This window comes from Microcaecilia unicolor, chromosome 3, assembly GCF_901765095.1.
Source record: "Microcaecilia unicolor chromosome 3, aMicUni1.1, whole genome shotgun sequence".
Lineage (NCBI taxonomy): Eukaryota > Metazoa > Chordata > Amphibia > Gymnophiona > Siphonopidae > Microcaecilia > Microcaecilia unicolor.
Genome location: NC_044033.1, coordinates 445,957,248 through 445,972,630, shown reverse-complemented (window position 1 = coordinate 445,972,630; position 15,383 = coordinate 445,957,248). Strand labels below are relative to the sequence as shown.

Here is a 15,383-nt window from a genome sequence, read left to right as displayed (position 1 = left end):
GGGCAATCTGTAGGGGACCAGGTGAGCTTACCACAGTAAACTACGAAATCCCATACAGATTTTGACAACTAGATGCTGAATGTTAGATTGTGATTTTGAAAGTACTAATGGCCCTTAGTCCCAAGGTGATGTGTCTCAAAAGTTACCATCCATAGTTAGTTATGATGTTAGGATGGCAGCAATTCACTTTTTATTGCAGTTTTGAGTTCTGTTGTACTTATTAATAAAGCTAATGTATTTGTAATGGGAAAATTAGGTTCTTACCGTGATAATTTTCTTTCCTTTAGTCATAGCAAATGCAGCCATTACAGATGGGTTGTGTCCATCAACCAGCAGAGGGAGATAGAGAGCACACTTTTTTCAGTGCCTCATACCAGCTTGCTCCACTGCCTCTCTTCAGTATTTGAAGCTTCCAAAGCAGTATGGCAAACCGCAATGGGAATAACATAAGCTTTCCTCACAGCGAACGATGGCCCTACAACAAAGGGCATTAACTCAGAATGGAGGGAATGAAAAATCCTCCTGGAGGGCATAAACTCATCCTCCACTGAGACAAAACTGGAGGGAATAAACTCATCCTCCCAGAGGGAATAAACTCATCCTCCAAAACATGAAACTGGAGGGAATTAAGTCATCCTCCTTTAATTGAACAAGAATCCTGAAGACTGTTTTCCGATTTTCTCCCAAGGACGGAATCTCCAGGAAACACGAACAGAACCTGAAATAGATTTACAGCAGATAGCATCAGACAGGGAGGGATCATGGCTGCATCTAGTATGACTAAAGGAAAGAAAATTATTACGGTAAGAACCTAATTTTCCCTTCCTTGTCATCAAGCAGATGCAGCCATTACAGTTGGGATGTATCAAAGCAATCCCTAGATAGGGTGAGAACAAGCCACACCACGCGCCAGCACTTGCGCTCCAAAATGTGCGTCCCTCCTGGCAGCCACATCCAGCCTGTAATGTCGGGCAAAAGAGAGCTTAGAAGCCCATGTTGCTGCACTACAAATCTCTTGAAGAGAGAGTGCTCCAGTTTCAGCCCAAGAAGAGGAAATTCGTCTAGTAGAATGCGCCTTAAAGGCATCAGGCGGAGGCTGGCCGGCAAGCAAATAAGCTGAAAAGATAGATTCTTTAAGCCAGCGGGCAATAGTGGCTTTAGACGCTGGAGACCCTCTGTGAGGACCTGATAGCAAAACAAACAGATGACCAGAGGTCCTGAAAGAGTTAGTAACTTGCAGATACTGCAGCAGAGTGCTGCGCACGTCCAACAGGTGCAATTGCTCAAAAGATTCTGGAAACTCCTCCTCGACAAAGGAGGGCAAGAAAATAGGTTGGTTTAGGTGAAACGCTGAAACCACCTTAGGCAAGAAGGAAGGCACGGTCCGAACCATGACCCCGGACTCTGAAAACTGCAGAAAAGGGTCTCTACAGGACAGCGCCTGGAGCTCTGACACCCGTCTCGCCGAAGTAATGGCCACTAACAAGACGGCCTTCAGTGTCAAATCTTTCTCTGAAGCATGCTGAAGCGGTTCAAAGGGAGCACCCTGAAGGGCCTTCAGCACTAGCCCCAGGTTCCAAGCTGGACAAGGTGCACGCACGGGAGGACGGAGCCGAAGCACCCCTCTAAGAAACCGTGCCACATCCAGATGAGCAGCTAAAGACACGCCTTCAACCTTGCCACGCAGGGAGGCCAATGCTGCCACTTGCACCCGCAGGGAATTATAGGCCAAGCCTTTTTGTACACCATCCTGCAAAAAGTCCAGAATCGGCGAGACAGGAGCCCGCAGGGGTGTGATCTCTCTGGAAGCACACCAGACTTCAAACTGGCGCCAAATCTGGGCATAAGCCACGGAAGTGGAACGCTTGCAGGCTTGCAGGAGAGTGGTAATTACTTTATTGGAATAGCCTCTGCCTCTCAATTGCGTCCTTTCAATCGCCAGGCCATAAGACCAAATCGGCCGGCATCCTCCATGGTCACCGGACCCTGTGACAACAGGTTGGGAACCAGAGGTAACTGAAGGGGATCCTCTACGAGCATCTGTCGGAGGTCAGCATACCAAGGCCTCCTGGGCCAATCCGGGGCGACGAGAACCACTTCTCCTGGATGCAGCCGAATCCGCAGGAGCACTCGCCCTATCAAGGGCCACAGAGGGAATACATACAGTAGGCCCGGAGGCCAGGGTTGAGCTATGGCATCCAACCCCGCCGCGCGAGGATCTCTCCATCTGCTGAAGAAGCACGGGACTTTGGCATTGGAGCTTGTCGCCATTAGATCCATCACAGGCTTGCCCCACTTGGCACATATCTGCAGGAACACTTCGTCTGCAAGTTCCCACTCCGCTGGATCGATCTGATGCCTGCTTAGATAATCGGCTTGCACGTTGCTCTGACCTGCAATGAGAGCTGCCGACAGAAACTGTAGATGCAGCTCGGCCCAGTGGCAAATTTGTTCGGCCTGCGCGGCTAGAGCTCTGCACTGAGTGCCGCCTTGTCGATTTATGTAGGCCACTGCTGTCGTGTTGTCCGACATCACTCTGACAGCCAATCCTTCCAGGGTCACTTGAAAGGCCAGAAGTGCCTGAAACACCGCTTTCAACTCTAGGCGGTTGATGGACCACTCCGACTCCTCGGGTGTCCATAGACCCTGGGCATGCTTCCCCTTGCAATGTGCGCCCCAGCCTTTCAGACTGGCATCTGTCATCACTAGGCACCAATCGGGGAGCACCAGCGGCATTCCTCGCCACAGCATGCTGTCTGAGAGCCACCACTCCATGCTGAGTCGGGCCGCAGGGAGCCAAGAGAGTCTGCATTGATAATCCTGAGATACTGGAGACCATCTTTGGAGTAGAGCATACTGTAGAGGTCTCAGGTGCACTATCGCCCACGGCACCAGTTCCATGGTGGCCGTCATCGATCCAAGCAGCTGGACAATGTCCCAAGCTCGCGAGCGGGGCTTCCTCAGGAGCAGATGGACCTGATTCTGAAGCTTGCACCGCCTTTGCTCGGGTAGGTACACATACCCCGAGGCTGTGTCGAACCTGGCCCTCAAATATTCTAGAGACTGCGAGGGGGTCAGGTGACTTTTGGCCAAATTGACGACCCAGCCCAGAGATTGAAATACTGAGACCACTCTGGCTGTTACATGCTGACTCTCTGCAGCAGAGTTTGCTCGAATGAGCCAGTCGTCCAGGTACGGGTGAACCCGAATACCCTCTCGCCTTAGAAAGGCAGCTACTACCACCATAACCTTCGAAAAGGTGTGGGGAGCTGTGGCGAGGCCAAAAGGCAAGGCCTGGAACTGGAAATGCTTTCCCATCACCGCAAACCTCAGAAACTTCTGGTGCGGGGGCCAAATTGGAATGTGCAAGTAAGCTTCTTTCAGGTCCAGAGACGTGAGAAACTCTCTGGCTGTACCGCCGCAATGATGGAGCGCAGGGTTTCCATGTGAAAGTGCTGCACTCTCAGGGACTTGTTTAATTCTTTTAAGTCCAGAATAGGGCGAAAAGACCCTCCTTTTCGAGGCACCACAAAGTAGATGGAGTAGCGGCCGCAGCCGTGTTCGGCAGGAGGTACCGGGGATATGGCCCCTATCTGAATCAGACCTTGTAAAGTCTCCTCTACCGCCGCCCGTTTGGCGGCAGAACCGCATCGGGACTCCACAAACACGTCTCTTACAAGGGCGTCGAATTCTATTCTGTAACCGTCTCTGATCAGGTCCAAGACCCACTGATCTGAGGAAATGTTGGCCCACTCCTCGGCAAAGAGGGAAAGACGTCCTCCGATGACCGGACTCGAGGAGAGGGACGGCGCACCATCATTGAGAGGGTCGCCCCTGAACTCCAGGCCTTGAGCCAGTGGCTGTGGAACGTTTGTCCGAGCGAAAGGAGTTCCTCTGCTGAAAACGGGCACGAGAAGTGAACCCAGCAGAACGCCCCAGGCGGTACCTTCGAGCTTCACGGAAGCGAGGTCTGTAAGAGGAGTGGACCGCCGCACCCTTAGAGGAAGGCCGAGGCCTATCTTCGGGCAAGCGCTGGGGTTTAGCCTCACCCAGGCCCTTCACAATTTTCTCCAACTCCTCACCAAACAGGAGAAGGCCTTGAAAGGGCAACTTCACCAACCTTTGCTTAGAGGCCATGTCCGCCGCCCAATGCCGTAGCCAAAGCAGACGGCGAGCCGCCACTGCTACTGTCATGTGTTTAGCCGAAGCTCTGACAATATCATAAAGGGCGTCAGCAAGAAAGGACAAGGCAGACTCCATCCGCGGAGCCACATCTGAAAAGGGCTCCGCTCCATCACCGGGCTGTTCCACTGCCTGTTGCAACCAAGCCAGGCAGGCTCTAGCAGCATAACAACTGCATGCAGACGCCTGAATAGTGAGACCTGCAATTTCAAATGACCGTTTAAGGTAAAATTATGTATAATCATACCTGATAATTTTCTTTCCATTAATCATAGCTGATCAATCCATAGACTGGTGGGTTGTGTCCATCTACCAGCAGGTGGAGATAGAGAGCAAACTTTTGCCTCCCTATATGTGGTCATGTGCTGCCGGAAACTCCTCAGTATGTCGATATCAAAGCTCCATCCGCAGGACTCAGCACTTAGAGAATTACACCCACGAAGGGACACTCTGCCCAGCTCACCACCACCGAAACGGGGGAGGGGAATTAACCCAGCTCATCCCCACACAAGTGGGGGAGGGGAATCCGTCCAGCTCATCCCCGCGGAGCGGGGGAGGGACACCACACCCGCCGATGCGGGGGGATCTGGCTTATCCTGCAACCGCAACCGCGGGAGGAGCTGACTGACCCTAACACCGCCGAAGCGGGAGGGGTACAAAACTGCCCTACAGCCGCACGAAGCGGGAGGGAGTGCCGGCAGAATTTAAGTCTCAATCCAGCCCCGTAAAACGGAGGGGAGAGGAATGCAGCAGCTCACTGTAACACAAACTCGTCTTAACTCTTGAAGAATCCAAGTGAAAAAACTTGAACACGAAGTCTTTCTGAAGTAACTGAAGACTGAACTTGAACCTGAAATGCAACCAGAATAAAAACAGTACAGATATCTGGGAGGGGCTATGGATTGATCAGCTATGATTAATGGAAAGAAAATTATCAGGTATGATTATACATAATTTTACCTTCCATATCATCAAGCTGATCAATCCATAGACTGGTGGGATGTACCGAAGCAGTACTCACCCAGGGCGGGACATAGAAATCCCTGACCGCAACACTGAAGCTCCAAACCGGGCCTCCGCCCGAGCAGCCACAGTCAAGCGGTAATGCTTGGAGAATGTATGGGCCGAAGCCCAAGTTGCCGCCTTGCATATCTCTTCCAAGGAGACGGAACCGGCCTCTGCCATCGAGGCCGCCTGAGCTCTTGTGGAGTGAGCCTTCAGCTGGATTGGCGGCACCTTCCCCGCGGCCACATAAGCCGCTGCAATGGCTTCCTTGACCCATCTTGCCACTGTAGGCTTAGCAGCCTGCAGACCCCTACGAGGACCTGCATACAGGACAAACAGATGATCCGATTTCCGGAAATCATTGGTCACTTCCAAGTATCTGATGATGACTCGTCTCACATCCAGATATTTAAGAGCAGAGTACTCCTCTGGGTAGTCCTCCCTACGAAAGGAAGGGAGACAGAGCTGCTGATTCACATGGAAGCGAGAAACAATCTTGGGCAGAAAGGAAGGCACTGTGCGAATAGTCACTCCTGCCTCAGTGAACTGCAGAAAAGGCTATCGACATGAGAGCGCCTGGAGCTCGGAAACTCTTCTGGCTGAAGTGATAGCCACCAAAAAGACTGCTTTCAACGTCAGGTCTTTCAGAGATGCCCTTGACAAGGGTTCAAACGGCGGCTTCTGCAATGCTCTTAGCACCAGGTTGAGATTCCACGCAGGCACCACTGAGTGCAGAGGAGGGCGCAGGTGATTAACTCCCTTGAGAAAGCGCACCACATCTGGCTGCGAAGCCAGGGAAGCACCCTTCAGGCGGCCCCTGAAGCAAGCCAGAGCCGCTACCTGGACTTTAAGGGAACTGAGCGACAGGCCTTTGTCCAGACCTTCTTGCAGGAACGCCAACACTGAAGAAATTGGAGCAGTGAAAGGAGAAAGTGAGCCTGCTTCACACCACGCTGCAAAGATACGCCAAACCCTGGCGTAAGCAGTAGAAGTAGAGCGCTTCCTCGCTCTCAGCATAGTGGCGATGACCTTGTCTGAGAAGCCCTTCTTCCTCAGACGCTGCCGCTCAATAGCCAGGCCGTAAGACCAAAGGGGGAGGGATCCTCCATCACCACGGGACCCTGATGTAACAGGCCCTGCTCCACTGGCAGCCGCAGAGGATCGTCGACTGAGAGCCTGATCAAGTCCGCATACCAGGGACGTCTGGGCCAATCCGGACCCACCAGGATTACCCTGCCGGGATGCTTTGCCACCCGGTCTAGCACCCTGCCCAACATGGGCCAGGGCGGGAACACATAGAGAAGCTCTTGTGTCGGCCACTGTTGGAGAAGAGCATCTACTCCCAGGGATCGAGGGTCCCGTCCTCTGCTGAAAAAGCGCGGCACTTGGCAATTGACCGATGACGCCATCAGATCTAGGCTCGGCTGGCCCCAGCGCTTCGTGATGTCCAAGAACGCCTGAGCAGATAGCTGCCACTCTCCGGGCTCCAAGGTATGGCGACTGAGAAAGTCCGCCTTGACATTCATGACTCCGGCAATGTGGGCCGCTGACAGCTGTTCCAGGTTCGCTTCTGCCCACTGGCATAGACTCATAGCCTCCTTGGCTAGAGGGGCGCTCTTGGTACCTCCCTGGCGGTTGACATAGGCCACAGCCGTGGCATTGTCCGACAGGACCCGTACAGGCTTCAACACCAGAACCGGGATGAACTCCAAAAGCGCCAACCGAATGGCTCTGAGTTCCAGGAGGTTGATAGACCACTTTCCCTCTGCAGGAGACCAGAGCCCCTGCGCTGTCCTTCCCAAACAGTGGGCTCCCCAGCCCGACAAAGAGGCGTCCGTCGTGACGACAATCCACTCTGGGGTCACCAGAGGCATTCCCGCAGACAACTTGTCTGTCTGCATCCACCAGCTCAGCGCCTTGCGCACTGCTGGATCCAAGGGAAGGCGCACAGCATAATCCTCCGACATCGGAGTCCAGCGCTGCAGCAGAGAGTGTTGAAGTGGTCTCATATGAGCCCTGGCCCAGGGCACTACTTCCATCGTGGCCGTCATAGAGCCCAACAGCTGCACATAGTCCCAAGCCCGAAGAGGAGAGGCTACTAGGAACTGGTCCACCTGAGCCTGAAGTTTGACAATCCGATTGTCTGGCAGGAACACTCTGCCCACTTGGGTGTCGAATCGAACTCCCAGATACTCCAGGGACTGAGTCGGGCGCAGCTGGCTCTTCTCCCAGTTGATGATCCATCCCAGGGAGCTCAAAAGAGCAACTACCCGGTCCACAGCTTTGCCGCACTCTGCATAAGAGGGGGCTCGGATCAACCAGTCGTCCAGATAAGGATGGACTTGTACTCCTTCCTTTCGCAGGAAGGCCGCTATGACCACCATTACTTTGGAAAAGGTCCGCGGAGCAGTAGCCAACCCGAAAGGGAGGGCTCTGAACTGGAAGTGTCGGCCCAGGACTGCAAAACGCAGAAAGCGTTGATGAGGAGGCCAGATGGGAATATGCAAGTATGCTTCCTTGATGTCCAAGGATGCCAAGTACTCCCCTGCCTTCACTGCCGCTATAACAGAGCGGAGAGTCTCCATGCGAAAGTGCCGCACTTTCAAGGCCCGATTGACCCCTTTGAGGTCGAGGATAGGCCGGACAGAACCTCCTTTCTTTGGTACCACAAAGTAAATGGAGTAACGCCCCTTGCCAAGCTGACTTTCTGGCACCGGAACGACCGCACCCAGGCGGATCAGATTGTCCAAAGTCTGCTGCACTGCCACAGCTTTGACCGGAGACTTGCAGGGAGAGAGTACAAACCCGTCTCTTAAGGGTCGGCAGAACTCTAGCTTGTAGCCGTCTCTGATGACTTCCAGCACCCAAGCGTCTGAAGTTATTGTGGTCCACTCGCCCAGAAACGAGGACAGCCGTCCTCCAATCTGCACTGGGGCGTGGACCAAGACCCCGTCATTGGGTACGAGACCCTGGGGGAGGACCGGAGGGAGCACCTCCGGGACGGCGGTCTCTGCGAAAGGAATGCTGCTTGGGGGAGAAATTCCTCTTAAAGGAAGAGGGGGCAGAAGAACCCGACCTGCCCGGGCGGTACCGACGGGCTTCCTGAAACCGTCCTCTGGAGGTACCGGGACGAGCACTAGCCCGAGCCCTGACCTCTGGTAACTTCTTGCCCTTAGACGTGCCGAGATCGGTCACGATTTTGTCCAGCTCGACCCCAAAGAGCAGCTTGCCTTTAAAAGGCAATCTAGCCAGGCGGGATTTAGAGGCGTGGTCAGCAGACCAATGTTTCAGCCAAAGCCACCGCCGCGCAGAGACTGTCTGAGCCATGCCTTTAGCTGAGGCTCTCAAGACATCATACAGCAAGTCTGCCAAATAGGCTAAGCCCGATTCCAGGGCCGGCCAATCAGCCCTCAAGGAATGATCCGAGGGGGAAGCCCGCTGCACCATAGTCAGGCACGCCCTGGCCACATAGGAGCCGCAAACTGAGGCCTGCAAACTTAAAGCAGCCGCCTCAAAGGACGACCTTAAGGCCGCCTCCAATCTTCTGTCTTGGGCGTCCTTTAGGGCCGTGCCACCTTCCACCGGCAACGCCGTTTTCTTAGTCACCGCAGTGATTAAAGAATCCACGGTAGGCTACAGATAGGCCTCACGCTCACTCACAGCCAAAGGATAGAGGCGGGACATAGCCCTAGCCACTTTAAGGCTCGCTTCTGGGGCATCCCATTGAGCCGAAATTAAGGTGTGCATGGCATCATGCACGTGGAAGGTTCTAGGCGGGCGCTTCGTCCCCAGCATAATGGCAGAGCCAACAGGGGCTGAGGGAGAGACGTCCTCCGGAGAGGAAATCTTCAAAGTGTCCATGGCCTGTAACAACAGGTTGGGCAAATCCTCTGGGCTAAAAAGCCGCGCTGCAGAGGGGTCATCCGCTCCAACCGAGCGGGGATCCGTCTCCTCCAAGGAATCCGCAAAGGACCGTTGGGAGACCTCAGACACGCTGCCCTCATCTACATCGGAGGAGACAAATTCCTCCAAGGCCTGGGAATCAACCCGAGGGCGTTTACCTCTGGGAACCTCAACCTCTTTACCAGACGAGGGAGCAGGGGCAGCGTTGTGCATGAGGAAGGCCTGATGCAGCAGCAAAACAAACTCGGGGGAGAAACCCCCCAGACTGTGCACTTCCGCAGCCTGGGCAACCGCCCTAGACGCACTCTCAACCGGCGCTCGAAATAGCGGGGGAGAGACATGCTGCGCATCCAAAATGGCGTCCGGCGCGAAACTCCGCGAAGGAGCCGCGCGGGAAGAACGGCTCTTAACATTAGCCGGTTTTGTGCCGTCGCCCAAATTAAGGGCGTTCATGGCATAAATGTCTCCAACCTCAAGGGCGGCCCCCGAAGAAGCCGTCCGAGCCGCGTGGCCGGCCAAGATGGCGGAGGCGAGGAGCGGGGGATGGGCGTTTATGGCGGGAAAAACCGCCACGCCGGAGGAAGGACCGGGACATTCATCGGTCACTAAACTGTCACCCATCAAGGGCGAATCAGGCTGTAAAACCCCCGCATCCCCTCTAGAAGCGCTCCAGCGATCCGGGGAGCGACCCTTTGCGCCCTCGCCCTCCGACGCCATATGCCACGAGGAGAAGAATCGGGGAACCCCCTGCCCGCTAGAAAAAGGTAAAATTACCTGCTTGCCGCTCCGAGCTGTAACGAACTGGTGTCCCAGTGAGTAGCTGCAATGAACGTTTAAATAAACGTCAAAATAAACGCCTTTAAAGACGTTTAAAATTTTTTTTTTTTTTTTTTTTTAAACGGAGCCAGCGGGAGGGGGGAGAAAAGGAGGGACCTGGCACCACCAGGTTTGCACTTGCTCAAAAGAGCCCTCAACCCCAGGCCTCAACAAAACCTAAGGATTAGGCTTGGAGGCCTAGCCAGAGCTGCTGCTGTGTGTGACCACCACCTGCTGAGATAGAGAACATACTGAGGAGTTTCCGGCAGCACATGACCACATATAGGGAGGCAAAAGTTTGCTCTCTATCTCCACCTGCTGGTAGATGGACACAACCCACCAGTCTATGGATTGATCAGCTTGATGATATGGAAGTGCTGATTCCAGTCTACGGTCTTGAACATCCTTCAGGGCAACACCTCCTTCAACAGGGAGGGTAGTTCTCTTTGTCACAGCTGTGACTAGGGTATCCACTTTAGGCATAGCAAAGCGAGCCATATGCTCCTCACTCAGAGGGTATAATTGCCCCATAGCCCTGGAAACTTTCAAAGGTCCCTCGGAGTCAGCCCATTTAGCCGAAATAAGCTCTTGGATGGAGTCATGCAAAGGAAAGGCTCGAGCAGGCTTTTTGGTACTAGCCATCCTAGGATTCACAGAGGAGGCTGTGCCACTGGCAGGGTCCTCAATAGAGAGAGCCTGCAGGGCATCAGAAATAAGCGCTGGCAGCTCATCACGGTGGAAAATCCTCACCGCGGAGGGATCGTCCAGATCCTGAGTCACTTCTGCACCAGACTCTGGCTCCTCAGACCATGAAGGCCTGCCAGAGTCCTCCGAATCCTCCCGGGGGGGGAAAAAAGGAGGTGCAGCACTCTCTGAAGGGGAATGAGCCCTTCTGCGCTTCATATTCTGCCAATTATCAGGGAATAACGCCTCAGAGGGCATACCCAGGCTAGAATCCACCCGGGGGGGGGGGGGGGGCATTAGAAGAGGCCCGTGCCGGGCTTTGTGGGAGAGCTCTTTTAAGCATGTATGCTTTATGCATTAATAAGACAAAATCAGGGGAGAAAAACTCACCCTGGGCACCCGGATCTCTGCCGGGGCTAGTAGCTCCCATATCAGCCTCACTCTGAGGCCTCCCCCCGGGCTCAGGACTCTCCGACTCAGCGGAGGTCGCGCCATGTGGTAAATTCAAAATGGCGCCCGCTGCCAGCTCAGAGCGCGAAGAATCGTCGCTCGCCATGCTCGGGCCGGCTCTAACGTCTGTACAGCACGATTTACAGAGCCCCGCTGCTGATCTGCGCTTGCCACACTTGGAACAGCGCTTTACTGTCTCCGCAGCCATCGCCGAAAACGGCGGTAAAATTCAAAATGGCGGTTTGCGCCAAAATCGCCCCGATCGCGGGCCCACCCCGGAGGAGTCAGAAAACACTCTTACCTCACTGGACCGAGTATCACAGCTCCGGTCCCACAGAAAAAGGCAAGGAAAAAACCTCTGTTCCCTTTTTTTTTTTTTAACGCTGTGAGGAAAGCAGCTCCGGAGGCTCAGGTGAGTGAGAAAGGCAGGGAAAGGGCGAACCTATGTGCCTGCATCCACTATTGGTGGGGAAGGACAGGGAAAGCTAAGCAATGTGTCCACATCCACAGAGGTATGGGTAAGGCAGGGAAAGGGTGAACCTATGTGCCTTTAAAGTGAAGCTGCTATAGCCTCCAACACCCCTGCTAACAACTGGCAAAAGCACAGGAGCAACCTCCAGGCAGATTTTAGATGGAGCTCAAGAAGCTGCAGCCACTCTGCAAGGGGAGATAGAGAATACTGAAGAGAGGCAGTGGAGCAAGCTGGTATGAGGCACTGAAAAAAGTGTGGTCTCTATCTCCCTCTGCTGGTTGATGGACACAACCCATCTGTAATGGCTGCATCTGCTTGATGAAAAGGAAACTGCTGCTACCTTCACAATAAAATTTTCCATTTTTAGAAAAAGAAAGTGCATTTATTGAAACTAAAGAATGAAGCCAGAAGTATGTGTGTGTGTGTGTTGTTTGTGTGAGTATGTGTGGGGAGGGGGTGAGGTCTAGTCTCAATGTCTGTATTGTGCACATACTATTTACTTTTGTGTACAGCTATAACAGTTATAAAATGAACCCGTAGGGATCATTTTAGTAATTTCTAAAGATATTTTCCCTTAGAAAATATGTATGCCTTTCCTAATGTATACCAGTAAAATTTTAAGAAATGAAAAGCATTTGTTTACATTTAGTTGCAGCTAATGTATTCAATCATCAATTTCTTTTTATTGGAACAGAAGTTAACCTATTTCAATAATAAAATATGAAAACTGACCTCATCACATCTTGTTTAATAGCACTATAAGATATGAACTCTAAGGGCCTCTTTTACAAAGCCGCACTAACAATTAGTAAATGAGAGAAAGATCATTCAATTCCCATGGGCTTCCTCTCATTTCCTCTCCTTTGCCGCACAGGAATTTCTAGCACAGCTTTGTAAAAGAGGCCCTAAATGTCTGAGGATCCCACTGTATGGATTAGTGCTTACCTGATAGGTTCTTGATCTTCTTTATCTTCTTTGCTTTGTGTTATTTTGATACCACTTTTCTTTGCTCGTGGACAACCGGAAAGACTGTTTAAAATAAAAATACATTGTAATAAAAAATCAGCCTGAAAGAATTTGTAGCATTTCAGTAAAAGGGAGAGATTCAGATGAGCAGTTGTGAAAACGTGTTCTTGTTTTGAAATATTATATCTATATGCTTTTGATAATCACCTTTCCTATGCTAAAGCACAAGGCAGTTTACATAAAAAAAGAACTATATTTCATGCATGAGAGTTGCATACGCAAGGAGACAAAGAGGCATATTTTCAAAGCACTAGACTTACAGAATTGCATGGAGGGGCATTTTCGATATGACATCTATGTCAGACTTTGGAAGTTTTGCACCGAATGTCCCAATCCCAAATCCGAAAATGAAATGTAACCATTTTCAAAAAAGCAAAATGTCCATCTTTTTTTTTTTAAATACTGTTTGTAACAAGGTTTTGTGCTCTGTGTGTTTATCTTTTCAGCCATTTTAGAAAAAAAAATGCACAAGTGAAAAACGTAGAAAATTGAGCCATTGGGATGTAGGAGGGGCCAGCATTTTTAGCAGACTGGTCCTCCAGACATCCCAGGAGAGCTATGGGGTATCCAATGGGGCACTGCTGTGGACTTCATAAAATGCTTCTAGGTACACATCTTACCATTGTTCCCTTATCTTGTGTGCTGAGCCTTTCAAAACCAACTATCTCCAACTGTATATACTACTACAATAGCCCTTATGGGTGAAGGGGGCACCTATGTGTGGGTACAATGGGTTTCTGGTGAGTTTTGGAGGGCTCACAGTTTCCATCACAAGTATAACATGTAGGGGGAAGTATGGGCCTGGGTCCACCTGTCTGCAGTGCACTGTACCCACCACTACACTGCTCTGGGGACCTGCATTCTGCTCTAATAACATCTGAAGCTGTCACAGAGGCTGATGAGTACTATTTTTATTGACATTTTTTTTAGGGGGGGGGGGGTGAGAAGGGGATCAGTAACCACTGGGGGAGTAAAGGGGGGATTCATCCCTGAATCCCTCCAGTGGTTATTTAGGACATCTTTTTGTGTCTTATTTGTTAGAAGAATATGGCTAGACCAAAATGTTGAAGTTTTACCCTAGACATTTTGGTTGTTCCATTATGGCTATAAAATGTCCAAGTGTTAGACATGCCCTAAGCCCACCCTAATCTTGTCTTTGAAATGCCCCTTTGTAATTTGGATGTACTGCAGACAAAGTGCATAGATAGATGTCTGCAAAACAGGTTATGAAAATATTGATTTGGACGTTTTGAGAAGAAATTCATCCAAATGGCCCTTTATGATATTTTTTGGACATTTTTCTCTTTTGAAAATGAGCCCCATAGAGGGGCATAATTGAGCAGGGCGCCCAAATTTTCCTGGGACCGTCCTCTTAGGATGGCTCCGCGAAGGGGTGGGGAAACTTGTATTATTGAAACAAGATGGGCGTCCATCTTTCCTTTCGATAATACGGTCGGGGACGCCCAAATCAGCAAATTTAGGTCAACCTTAGAGATGGTCATCCCCAGGACTTGGTCATTTCTGATTTTCGGCGATAATGGAAAGTGAGGACGCCCATCTCAGAAACGACCAAATCCAACCCATTTGGTCGTGGGAGGAGCCAGCATTCGTAGTGAACTGGTCCCACTAATTGAACGGAAAAGGCCCTTCCCTTACCGATCCCTTAGCAATTCGGAAATGAATGGGCATGCATGGAGGAAATCGCATGCAAATGAGTTGCTCACTGTTAGCGCATTTGCACATGATTTCCTTCCTAAGGAGGGGAAGCAAGTGCAGAGCAGCCAAGCGTTATGCGTGGCTGCTCTGTGCATGCAAAGACGGCTTCATACATGCAGACAAGCTGCATGTATAATAACCATCTACAACCTTAGAAAAACACAAGTTCAGGTGAAAACGTCCAAGTGCTCGTCAGGGACGTTTTTTTTTTTAAGAGTATGGGTGAAGGACGTCCTTCGCTATGCCTCTGTCCCTGCGATGGCAGTTGAGGATGTCCAAAATGTGGATGTTTCTGTGAGAAGGATGTCCATGCCTTTGCCACCCCCTTTATTTATTTGGATCTTGGATCACAAGTAGCAGCAGTGGGATTTGAATTGGCCACCTCTGGATTGCAAGACCAGTGCTCTAACCACTAGGCCACTCTGCCACTCCTCTACTCTACTCCACTCCCTTGAAATTTGGCCGTCCCTGTGGGGGGGGGGGGCAGTTGAGAACGTCCAAAATGTTTGAAAGAAGGACGTCCACGCCTTAGTTATGCTGCCGCTGACACACACATACCTCCCTAACAGGGACAGCCAAATTTCAAGGAAGTGGAGTGGAGGAGTGGCCTAATGGTTACAGCACTGGTCTTGCAATCCAGAGGTGGCCAGTTCAAATCCCACTGCTGCTACTTGTGATCCAAAATCTAAATAAATAAAGGGGGTGTCAGAGGCATAGTAAAGGCATGGGTGTCCTTCTCACAGAAACATCCTCAACTGCTGTCGCAGGGATGGAGGAGGCATAGGAAAGGACATCCTTCACCCATACTCTAAAAAAAAAAGACAAAAGTTTTTAAAGTTGTTTTTTTTCAGGGTGGGAGGTGGTTAGTGACCACTGGGGGAGTCAGGGGATGTCATCCCCAATTCCCTCCGGTGGTCATCTGGTCATTTAGGGCACATTTTTGTGGCTTGGTCTTAAAAAAAAAAAGGACCAAGTAAAGTCGGCCAAGTGTTCGTCAGGGACACCCTTCTTTTTCCATTATCGCTTGAGTACGCTCATCTGTTAGGCATGCCCCAGTCCCGCCTTCGCTACGCCTCCGACATGCCCCCAGGACCTTTGGTCGTCCCCGCGAGGGGAAGCAGTTGGGGAC

General features: G+C 51.5%; 1 protein-coding gene across 1 annotated transcript in view; it reads right to left on the bottom strand.

Annotated features, from left to right (window-relative positions):
• MYT1L (myelin transcription factor 1 like) overlaps positions 1 to 15,383 on the bottom strand; it is a 901,397-nt gene that overhangs the window by 202,625 nt on the left and 683,389 nt on the right. The window contains 1 exon segment of the mRNA XM_030198923.1: positions 12,458 to 12,541. Within this exon segment, the coding sequence (XP_030054783.1) occupies positions 12,458 to 12,541 (84 nt within the window).